Source organism: Hemitrygon akajei, chromosome 10, assembly GCF_048418815.1.
Source record: "Hemitrygon akajei chromosome 10, sHemAka1.3, whole genome shotgun sequence".
Taxonomy (NCBI): Eukaryota; Metazoa; Chordata; class Chondrichthyes; order Myliobatiformes; family Dasyatidae; genus Hemitrygon; species Hemitrygon akajei.
Genome location: NC_133133.1, coordinates 148,517,392 through 148,530,342, shown reverse-complemented (window position 1 = coordinate 148,530,342; position 12,951 = coordinate 148,517,392). Strand labels below are relative to the sequence as shown.

Here is a 12,951-nt window from a genome sequence, read left to right as displayed (position 1 = left end):
ATTTTATTTTCACAACAGAAAACATTATTTGCGCAAGGTATGCTTGGTTTTTGTTAGATGAGTATTTTAATAATGCTTCTATTCTGTTGTTCAGCTGATCAGATGCCAGCACTTTAATGCACCTTTTCAACAGATGAACTTTGGTATTTTAGTTCAAATGTGCAATACCTTTAAATCATTCACTTGTTGAAATCTTATAATCATCCATTTATTGCTTGGGGTTTCCTACTACTTAATCCAGTCTCAGTACTGAATCACTTACATGAAGCAAATGTGTCTTTTTTTTATTAGAAATACATGTTACAAACCTCAGTCCAGCTTTTTGCCACCAGTAAAATTTGCAATTTAAACATAATGACCCAAAATTAAAGATTCATTACAATATACAACAACAGTATATTATCATTTACATTTAACTGGTCCCACGAGTAGAAATAATTGGTTTCCATAAAGCGCACTGCACAGGTTTCTGCTATGAACAGAAATAATTGGTGATCACCTTCCAATTCTCAACATGGTGCACTGTAGTCTTTGTACAGTTTAAAATTTTCAGTTTTCAATTTTCTACTGAATAGATCTAAGAATAAGGGGATTTGGCATATCATCTGTTTGAAGTACAAACAAACAATTCTACCTTACAGTTGTTTAATCGATCAGTTTCAATAAACAAACAATCCATATATGAAAAGACACACTCACTTTCTCAGAGTTCAGACTAGTGTTTTAGTTATACAAACACTTTTTTAAGAAGCAAAACCCAATTTTTAAGAGCACTTTTTATTGTGCATTTACCCATATTTTAATATATATCTGTATAGCATTTTCATTTTTAATTGAATATTGCACCCTTTTCCCAAACTAACTAAAGCTCTACATACTTAATACCTTCCTGCCTCATCTAAACAAGAAATAAATTCTCATTCTATTGACTGAAAAGTAATTTCCCCATCCTAGTTTGGAGTTATTCCCACAACCTCTCTTTTCAAAGCACAGTTTTACTGGAGACAGTCTAACTCTGGGAAAACTCAAGTAGGACCAAGAACAGACATCAGTAGATGCAAAATAAGCATCAAACTGTGACGAAACATTTCCATGTTAAATGAATAATCCTTCAAAATATTTTTATAATCAAAGGTGTATTAGGCACCCAAATGTAAATCACTCCTGAAAGGTTTCATATTCATTTCGTTTTATTGCTACATCCAGTTAGGAGCCGTATCGATCCTGCAAAAGACAAGTAAATGGTCTGTTGAAGGGAAGACCTTTGGGACTATAGTTATTATTACTACCATATATATATATATAGCACAAAGTAACTGTTTATAGTAGGTCAAAACAAAAATCTTTGAGAAGCTATGGGTCTTAAAGCAAATTAGATTCTGTCAAACCGCTGTGGATCCAAACAATTCTCAAATAAATAGCCATAAGTCAGTGATAAAGTCAGTCTACATTAACCATATTCAGCGGTAGAATCTTCATTGTTTTACATTTGCAACTAATTCAGGTGAATCAGTTAAATAGTGTTTCCTCTGATGGGACCAATTACAGTCTTCAGTGGACTGGTACCCATTACAATGGAATATAACACATTTATAAAGCCAACTTTTCTAATAAGTCATCTGTGTACTATATGAGTTTTGACATACTGTATAAACAAAGCACACTTAATCTCACCTAGCCTGCTACTGATTACAACCTTACGCAAGGTGGTGCTGAGCTTAAAAAGTAAATTTTGCATTCCAGCAATTTCAAATATTCTACTTAATGTTATGAAATTAGTAAGAATCATAATTTAACAGACCCAAACTCCACAAGGAAGACATTCAAACTGAAAAGCTGATCCATTTTGACTAAGTGGCCATGGTGTGAATTTTTTGGCATTTTTATTGTCATACTCAGTGAAAATTAAACTAACTCATACACTCTAGCATTGTGGAATAAAAACCAATTGGTAAGAATGTGAAGTGCCTAACTACTGCCTCAATCTCTCTGCTTTTTTTTTTGTTATTTTAAAGGCACAGTTTAAATGCTTAATATTAACATATTTTCAATACGATTCCTAAGTAAAATTGGTTTCCACTTTAAGAGTCTTGACATAATTGAATGCATTTGCCGAATAATGATATTACAAATGTAGATAAAGAAACAGTTAATTTCACTGATAGAAATTAAAATGGCATTCAATTCATCTTTAACAAATAAACAGAGTATTCTACTGGATCTTTTAATAGACTGGATTGGCAATATAGATTTAGCTATTTCATAACTGGTTTCATAAATGCTTTCTGATTCACTTGTACATCTAACAATGTGTGTGATCTCAAGGTATAAAATTATGTTTAATGCAAGGATTTTATATACAGTGTAACAAAGGTAAATATTGATTAGTCACAACAATTTTCCTAAAAAAGTTTATACCAACCTGAATGGAAGTCATCACTCCATTAGCCAGCACAGAAAGCTTCCCAGCCACAGATCTAACACCTTGCTTAAACTGTGCCATATCAGGAGCTGATGGTAGGACGTTGGTCAGAGACACGTTAGCTTAAGAGAATAACAAATCAAACCAAATAATAAAGAACTAATTTTGATAACCTTAAATTATTCACAACTTAGTAAACTACAATAACTATAAAAGAACTGCAGGAAAATAAAAATGACAACACAAAAAAGAGCTTTTTTTGTAACATTAATTAGTGTGCTTTTCTTCTTCTATCCAAGAGCAAAAGGAAAATAAGGCTTCTTGAAAATTTACCAACCAGAGAATAGGGCAATTTAACATTAATTTTAAAGGGCTTATAAAATTATATTCATAAATATTTTGTTTTCACAGCAGGTTCACTTGGATATATTAAGGGTATTTAATACTCTTGCAGTCTCTTGTAGCATTCACACTTTCTTGAGTAAATTAGTTACTTTCATATTAGTTGCAAACTGAGTTTTATCAAGTGGAAAAACTTGATAAATAAATAACACTACAAACTAACGTTACTTTAATGTGTTGTCTTTATTATAAAACACATCAAAAGACACAGAAAACATTCAAGCCAAAGTGCCGTGGCATTAAATTAGACCTTAAAACTTCAGCTTTTCAAATTTGAAAGAAGCAACTAAGAAGGGTTTTCATGGAAGTACTTGATAGCAAACTGCAAAGGAAAAGTAAATTCAGAAAAACTGCTTGAAGTCAAATTGTGATAGCAGGGTGAAAGGGAATAGGCCAAGACACAGAAAAGGCAAATTCAAGACTTGATATCAGGAAATTCTTCAAGCAAAGGAATCAACATGCAGCATGGCCTTCCAAGTAGGACAGAACAGGAAAATTTCCTGGAATCATATAAAGAACAATGAAACCCATGATGTGTATAAGCAAAGACATTCAGATTTTTCTTCATTTTATTTCTATTTTATTTAGGGCTAGAGCACTGAACAGATCCAACGAGTTGTGCAACCTAGCAACCCATCTATTTAACCCTAGCCTAAACACAGGACAACACACAATGACCAATTAACCTACTAACTGGTATATCTTTGGACTGTGGGAGGAAACGGGAACACCCAGAGAAATCCCACACTGTCATGAGGAGAAGGTACAAATTCTTTGCAGATGGTGCCAAAATTAAACTCTGAACTCCGATGCCCCATGTTGTAGAGGCATCACACTAAGCATTCCGCTACCATGCCTCTGTGATCTTGTAAATCAGTAATTATACATTACCAGGGGATATAAGCAGTAAAGAATCTATTGTTTTACTAGATCAGGTTCAATCAACAAACAATTGGTAACCTCCTCAATTAACAATTGGTACATATGCTTGCTTTATTTGTACCTTTGGCCATTAGAGCTTTACAAGCATAAAAGCAGAGGGAATTATTCAGCCCTGAATTTTGTACATGTAAGCTCAGCCACTGATGAATTTTCAGTTGAGGAAAAACCAATCAGTGATTCAGTTGTTGAAGATAATTTCTCCATTCATTTAGACCATGGCTGTTCTGTACATTAAATCTACACTTCTGATCCATTATCATGATACCCTTGGTCTAATGGGGGTGGGGGGAAGTAGACTATTGATCCCAATATTGAAATTAAAGCAGTACTCCAAACTTTTTGGGGCAAGAGCTTTACACTGCAGTTTGTTTGAAAAGAAATCCTAGTCCTATTCCAAAATAGTTTTTAATATCATGCTCCCAGAAGAGTATATAGTATCTCTGTACCTGTCTTAGAATTCTGCTTTTTTAATAAATTCTTGAATGTAATCACTACTCAAGTATCTCTGCCTGTGCCTAAACAAGGTCTAATTTATGCAGCCAGTCCTTTTAATATAACCTAAGCCCTGAGATAATTTTGGTGATTGATACTATATTCATCAAGCACAAAAAATAATCTCTGAGATCTAATACTCAGAAATTTGGTACAGTACTCCAAAGGTATTTTATCCTTTTCTGACAATGGCCAACACTTTATTAGACTTTCTAATTACCATTTGCATCTGGGCACTAATTTTAGCAACCTGAATGCATGAAAATCCTTTTGTGGTTCCTAATCTGTCAGTTATTTTTTAATCCAATGTGAATGACTTGACAGGTACAAACCCCACTTTTGACACATTTTTGCAAAGTTACATTTACTTTATCATTTAAATAATCAAATAATTTGAATTTATATAGCATCTTTCATAATTTCAGAACTCTGTAGGAAATAAAGAACTTCTGATGCCACTGTAATAACTTAAAAACTGCAATGGTCAAGTTGCCACACACTTCCAAAACAGCAAATTAGAAGTGAGGAGCATACAGTATGTGGCTTTGTTTTTTAAGGAGACATCTAAATGACAATATCAAGTCAGTATTCTTTATTCAAGGATGAGAGCATATTGCAGTAAAAACATAGGCAAATATATTTTAAAAATCTTTGATGTGTTACATGACCTTCTTCAGTTTCTATACATGGAGGTTCTTATTAAACTTAAGAAAGCATAATATGAATTTTTGTTAAAAATAAAAAATGCTTCAATGATGAGCAAAATCAATATTTTCTGATTAAATTTATCAACAAATATCAATCAAAAATATCAAGTGCCAGACTTGCACTTCATTTACATGGGTTTTAACAACTGTTTCAGGATTAAGGTACTGCAGGATCAAACTCTCCAAAGACATTATTAATACTATACTCCTAGTGTGGATTTATGTAGAATTATACATTATTTTGTAGGGATCATAGATGGTAAAAGTAGCTTACAGGTGTGGTAATGTGTGCTTACATAAATCTATTGACAACTATGAGAATGAGTCAATTTCATGATGGTGTCATCTGCTGATTTGGTTGAAAACATAACAGCAGCTTTGCTGTTCTATTTTTAACCACGGAAGAACTTAAAAATAGCGGCTCAAGCTAATGAATTAGTCTTTTATTTGACAATTTTTAAAAAATAAAAGGCAAAGACTCATCAATTTTATTCTAGTTATTCCTTCTTCACGGTACTCATTGAGGGAACTGAATCTTTCCAATTCATTGACATTTAAACAATCAGACTGACATCCAATGACCTATCATTGTTCTTTTATTTTCCCATGCAAGAATAAACCAAGTTGTGGAGCAAAGAACATGCACCTGGTACATCAGCAAATCTCCTGTAGTGTTACAATAAAATTGAAGAAATGCTACTTTCAAAAGACTGAAGAGTAGTGGTAGCATAATAGCTGGTGAAATTGCAGAAGGCTATTGTAATTATGATGGCACTTGATCCCCAGCACACCCATGCAAAGTGAAGTCTCTAATCACTTTAGATGTGAATGCTATGGACTCATAGGGACTTATTGTAAATTTTTCAATGATGGTGCAATGCTTATGGAGGTAGTCTAGCTTGCAGGGGTGGTAATGGGTGATGCTTACATAAATCTAATGACAACAACTAAGGGAATAAGTCAATTTCATGATGGTGTCCATCTGCTGATAAGCAAATGAGAATCAAATTAAAATAATCATGAAGGATGATTGAAAGTGATAATGGACCCTGTAACTGCACATTTTTCATATACACATTTCTTGTGAACTTTGCTCATATCAGACAACAGATCTGTATGTTAATCAGCTGCATGGCTGTTGCTAAGAAGAAATTCATGCATTTCACATGCCAAAACTGTGAAGTCAAAAAGTAAACAAAAGCAGGTGTAACGTTTTTAACACAGTGCTGCACACAGATGGATATGTTATTCCTTCAGCTTAAGGAAAGTCCAAAGTTGGGAGAAGCAGTAGCAATTCAGGGACTTGATGGAAGGAAAGGAGGCAGCATATCAGGATCCTGGTTAAGAACTGGAAAAACCATTCCTCAGCATTCTGGAACATTTAATCACTAGTATACAAAAATTAAAATGAAACTAATTATTCCTAATGGAAAAAATGCTAAATGCATCAATTTAAAACACTGTGTAGATGACAGATAAAGCAATCATAACAAAATCCTGAGCTCATTTCATTAGTGGGCCTAGTTGTGAGGAGGCCATGCTCTCCAGGCTTCAAATGATGATGTTTCTTACCTGGTGTTTGTTTCTTTTCACCTTCAAACAAGTCAGATGAGCTGATGGATGAGCTTCCTGAAAATCGATCCAGTCGAGTTTTGGCTTCATACTGCAGCCGAAGTAAACCCGATAATTAAAAACAAGGGTTACCTCTGGGATAATAAACATTTAGCTGTTGTTGAATTAGAACAATGATTATACGTTCTGGTGTTAAAGTTAGTTTTAAAGTTGAGAACATATTGAAGTTAATATGGAATGAAATAAAAATAAATATATTATTTATTAAAATAATCCCTGCTTCTTCAAAGGAAATGCTCTCAGACAGGAAAAAAGGCTTAGTTCACTAGCAAGAACTAGACATAAGATTCTTCTGAAGCAAGATTCATACAGCATGGAACGAGAACCAAGAAAGAGCTGGATCAAATACATAAAAGCTCAATAGCTCTAGCATAACTGCATTCAGACTTGACATATTTTATTAAACAAACTCCCTCTATAAGTTGCCTGAACTACAAAAGAGACCAAAGAACATAAGAACATATGAAGTAGAAGCAGGAGCAGGCCACCTGGCCCATAGAACCTGCTCCACCATTCAATAAGATCATAGCTGATCTGGCCGTGGCCTCATCTCCACCTACCTGCCTTTTCCCCACAACCCTTAATTCTCCTACTATCCAAAAATCTATCCAACCTTGTCTTAAATATATTTACTGAGGTAGCCTCAACTGCGTCATTGGACAGAGAATTCCACAGATTCAGAACTCTCCTCATCTCCGTCCTAAATCTACTCCCCTGAATCTTGACGCCATGTCCCTTAGTTCTAGTCACACCTACCAGTAGAAACAACTTTTCTGCTTCTACCTTATTTATCCCTTTCATAATTTTATATGTTGATACAAGATCAACAAATTCAGATAACTTGGCAGCCAAATAACAAGTGATGGCAGGTGCGACACATATCAAATACAGAACAGCAATGGTGAAAGAAGCTTTCCAGAAAATGAAGACCATGTTAACAGACAAAGATGAGCATGTACACTAAAAACAGAATACTGCAGTACTACATTTATTCTATCCTGACTTATGGAAGTGAATAGTGAATACTGGACCATTTCCCCAGCAATGGAAAAGAGACTAGAAGCAGCTGAATTATGGTTTACAAGAGAATATTAAAAATATCATGGACTACACACACATCAAATGAAGAAGTTCTCAAAAGAGCCCAAGCAGTTAGATCACTCATACCAACAATAAGAGAAAGACAACTCAAGATTCCTAGGACACATCATGAGGAAAGATGAACTAGAAAAACTAGAAATACTCTCTGGAAAGATTGAGGGGAGCAAACCTAGAGGAAAACCTCAGCTTATGTACATCAAAAGCCTAGGCAGGTGGCTACACATCGAGGAAATGGAAGTCATCCAAAGAACAAGGGATAGATCTGTATGGAAAACCATGGTCACCAACGTCCGCACCTGATATAGTACCCAGACAGACAGATACAAGATCTCCTCTCATTCTTCGGAATTCCAGTGAGTACAGTCCCAGGCGACTCAATCTCTCCTCATAGTCTAACTCCCTCATCTCTGGAATTAACATGGTGAACCTCCTCTACACTGCTTCAAAAGCCAGTATGTCCTCCTTCAAGTAAGGAAACCAGAACTGCACGCAGTACTCTAGGCACAGCCTCACCGATACCCTGTACAGTTGTAGCATAACCTTCCTGCTCTTAAATTCAATCCCTCTCACAATGAAGGTCAACAGTCCATTTGCTTTCTTGATAGCCTGCTGCACCTGCAAACCAACCTTTTGTGATTCATGCACAAGCACTCCCAAGTCCCTCTGCACAGCAGCATGCTGTAATATTTTACCATTTAAATAATCTGATCTTCCATTTTTCCTTCCCAAGTGGATGACCTCACATTTACCAATATTGTACTCCATCTGCCAGACCCTCGCTCACTCACTTAACCTATTTATCTTACTGCAGACTCTTCGTATCTTCTGCATGATTTGCTTTTCCACTCAATTTAATATCATCAGCAAACTTAGATAGACTACACTCGGTCCCCTCTTCCAGATCATTAATGCATATCATGAACAGTTGCATGCCCAGCACCGACTCCTACTGCACACCACTCACCACTGATTGCCAACCATTGTAACACCCATGTATCCCAACTCTCTGCTTTCTATTAGTTAACCAATCCTCTATCCATGCTAATACATCACCCCCTACTCTATCTATCCTTATTTTATGGTTAAGTCTTTTGTACAGCAGCTTATCAAACACCTTCTGGAAATCCAAGTAAATAACATCTACCTGTTCCCCTCCATCCACTGTGCTCGTTATATCCTCAAATAACTCCAGCAAGTTTGTCAAATAGGACCTGTCTTTGCTGAATCCATTTTTCTCCAGATGCCTCGCTATATCTTCTTTAATGATAGCTCCAAGCATTTTCCCAACTACAGATGATAAACCAACTGGCCTATCAGGGACTCCCCCCCCCCCCCCCCCCCGCCCCCACCACCACCACCACCACCACCACCAGGACATCTTCTCTTCTCACTGCTGCCGTGAGGAAAAAGGTACAGGCATCTCAGGATTCATACCACCAGGTTCAGGAACAGTTATTATTCCTCAAGTATCAGGTTCTTGAACCAAGGGAGATAACTTCACTTCATCATTGAAATCTTCCCACAATCTATAGACTCACTTTCAAGGACTTTTTAATCTCTTGTTCTCAATATTTATTATTTCTTTCCTTTTGTATTTGTGTTTTTTTGCACACTGCTTGAACACCAAGTTGGTGTGGACGTTCATTGATTCTGCTATGATTATTATCGTATTATGGATTTACTGAATATGGTTGAAATAACTGGAGTGCAGAGTGTTTTATAAATGTTCCTTCTAGCATCACTACTGATTTCCATTCAAACCTGTCAAAAACACATTCAACAAGAATGCATAGCCACTAATTATGTGAGCCAGTATATTTCTGAGAAACCTCGCTGGTCAAATTGAGGCAGGCTGCAAATGCTGATTTCACTGCTGACAAACAAAATAGTAGATTTAACTCATGCTGGACTTATGAAATATTTTTCTAAAGCTGTTTATTCAGCTTGAAACCATTAATTTTTAAAATGTCAGTGCTGAATGCTACATGCTTCTGCAATGAAAATTCAACAGAATAATATTGTACATTAACTTAGTGGTACACACTCACCTCTGCAGAACCCTGCTTCCCAAAATACATATCTGAAGATATGGCTTTGACATTGCCAAATTTCTTTTGTGCTTCTTCAGAGATCACTCCATAATCCATTTCTGGTTTACGACGTGCAGGCCTGAGGTAAATTAGAGGAATTAACACAGAAATTAAAATTAATAGATTTATATAACTAAGTCAGTTATTTACATAACTAAAACTGGATCAGCAAATTTGCAGATGGCACCAAGATTGGGGATGTAGTGGACTGCAAGGAAAGCTATCAAAGCTTGCAGTGAGATCTGTACCAGATGGAAAAACTGCAAATGAAATTTAATGCAGGCAAGCATGAGGTGTTGCACCTTGGGAGGACCTACCAGGGTAGATCTTAAATAGTGAGCAATAGAACACTGAGGAGTGTGATAGAACGGACGGATCTGGGAATACAGATCTATAATTCCTTGAAAGTGGCATCACAGGTGGATAGGGTTGTAAGGAAAGCTTTTGGCACATTGGCCTTCATAGATCAATGCATTGAGTACAGGAGTTGGGATGTTATGTTGAATTTATATAAGATATTGGTGAGGCCTTATTTGGAGTATCATATGCAATTTTGGTCACCTAACTACCGGAAAGATGTAAATAAGATTGAAAGAGTGCAGAAAGAATTTATAAGGATATTGTTGGGACTTGTGGACCTGAGTTATAGGGAAAGGTTGAATAGGTTAGGACTTCATTCCCCAGAGTGCAGGAGAATGAAGGGAGTTTTGATAGCTGTATACAAAATTACAAGGAACAGAGAGGGCAAATGCAAGCAGGCTTTTTCCACAGAGGTTAGATGAGACAACAACTAGATAATTCAAAAAGAACACACTGGCAGTACAAGTATTGGATACAAATTTGATTTCAACATTTAAGAGAAATTTGGATAGGTACATGGAACGGAGGGGTATGAAGGGCTATGGTCCAGGGGCAGGTCGATGGGACTAGGAACATTGTTCGGCATGGACTAGATGGGACATAGGGGCTGTTTCTGTGCTGCAGTATTCTATGACTCTATGCCATATGAGTGACATTAATCTATTATAGAATCTGTATAACCTTTTTAAAAGTTCATTTAAAGGTGAAATGTGATGTGCTGTGCATACATTTAGAATTACATCAAACATGTTTAATTTTCTACCAAACACAGTTTATTATAGACGACCATATACAATATTTCAGATTTACAAAGGAAGATTAAGTTTAAGCCATGACAGATATTGATATTTAACTAGAATGGAATTACAAAATGAAAATAATCTGGTTTGCTCATCTCTACAAATGAATGCTCTGCTATGCATTAGCTAGTGGCACGAAGCTGAAATCAACTAAACTGAATACTACTGAACTCCTGGTTTGAGGTCTGATATTTTATGTATTGTTTGCTTGCTTTCTGCCGTTTGCACAACTTGTTCTTTTTTCTCGCGAGTTGGATGTTTGATGTTTTCTTGAACAGGTTCCATGGCTTTTCTTTGTTTCGTGGCTGCCTCTGGGAGGAAGAATCTCATAGTTGTATTCTGTATGCATAATTTGATAATAAATGTACTTTGAATCTTTGAATCAAATCACATAGCATAATGGCGGGTAAGTGATTTTATTAAAAGCTGTACCCGTCGCTTAATGACATTTTCGAAGTAAATGCCTCCTTCTCTCTACTGCTACTTTCTGTCTTCCAAAATGAATCACTGTTGTCATCCCACTTTGAAAATGGCCCTCCCATATCCAGTGGATCATCAAAATACCTAAAGTATAAAAGAAGAGAGCAAGTTACACCACAAAGGAACACTTCCCTTGTATAATACAATGGATTCTGGATCCATATCGGCATTGCAACAATCCAGCATTATTTAAACTGGTCTCCAAAATGGTCAACCTAATGAGAACGGCAAAATACAACTTTATTTAAAATGTATAATCACAAAAGAAACTAAATTCAGAAACTGTTTATGGCTGAGAAGAAATATTTTTTACCCAGGGATCTGCCATCATAATCACTGGAAACAAGATTACAAGATACTTGCAACTAGGCCGCCTTTATCCCTTCGGGTTGGTTCTCAGTAGGGTAATCCAGTCAATATCATTTGAACATCACACAGCTTCTTCACCCTCCTCCACCACCCCCACCCACACCTCCTACACATACACAGTCCTGCAGTTTGTATTAGCTTCAAACCTTCATCCACGCTGTGACTGAATGCCATAAATAAATATGCACATGCAATACTTTATTGTAATTCAAGTCAAAACAAATTGACACATTTTTCCATTCTGATCAGTTTTCAATCTTTTGCAAATCACTTTTGTCTCTGATCTGTACTTAGCACACCTGTCAAGATTCTGTACAATTATCAAATCTCCTCTTAAATCAGTGGAAACATTAAAATACAATATGCAGAAAAACTATGAAAATTTCAATAAAGAATTATCTTTAAATTAAAAGTTAATGTATTTACATAATGTATTTATATAGGAAAAACATTTCAAATCATCAGGTTATACCAAACTGCTAAACTAAATATAGTATGGAATGTCAACCCAAGTTATTCACTCATGTCTCAGATCACGAGATGACTCAAAGATATGTACTTTGACTCCATAATGAGGTGAATGTGCAGAAATATGGTTTTAAATTCCTTTGAGACAGTTTTCTTATCCCATAAAATGTCGCAATACTTTCAAATGTTATTCTTACATAAAAAGCATATGTATAAATGCCCTATCACGTTTGCTTGAAACGTTGGACAATTAAAACCAGGTAGTACTCATGCAACCTTACCTGCCCAACATCTTGTTTACCAAATTTACCTTTATTTATTTAGGACTCAACATCTTAAAGCACTTTACAGAAGTGCATTATCAGACAAAATTTAATTGTCAACTTATACAATGCAGTGTTGCTGCAGACTACCTAAAGCTTGTTCAAAAACAGATATCTTAACAAGTAACATAAAATGAAAAAAAGAGTGGAGAAGGAAAAAATGTGGGAGGGTTCAGAAAGGGAATTATAAAGTTTACAGCATGATAGCAAAGGTAAAGAAATTAAAAAGCAAATATGTTTAAACAAGGTAGAAATGAAGGAATGATTGCTTTAAATTTGTAGAACTAGCAGTGATTGCAGTTAGGCAAGGGCTGATTTAGTTTTTATTGTTTTTAATTATTTCTAACCTGTTTTCATTAAATT

General features: G+C 35.6%; 1 protein-coding gene across 5 annotated transcripts in view; it reads right to left on the bottom strand.

Moving 5' to 3' along the window:
- Positions 1-263: 263 nt before the first annotated feature.
- Positions 264-12,951, bottom strand: part of arfgap2 (ADP-ribosylation factor GTPase activating protein 2) — a 61,074-nt gene continuing 48,386 nt past the window's right edge. For 2 of the 5 annotated variants that reach the window (XM_073059321.1, XM_073059323.1), the window contains 5 exons: positions 11,381-11,512; positions 9,747-9,867; positions 6,538-6,628; positions 2,423-2,544; positions 264-1,224 (listed from right to left, as the gene is read on the bottom strand). In XM_073059321.1, the coding sequence (XP_072915422.1) occupies positions 1,207-1,224; positions 2,423-2,544; positions 6,538-6,628; positions 9,747-9,867; positions 11,381-11,512 (484 nt within the window). In that variant the 3' untranslated portion in view covers positions 264-1,206. The other 3 variants (XM_073059322.1, XM_073059324.1, XM_073059325.1) reach the window with 3 other exon arrangements.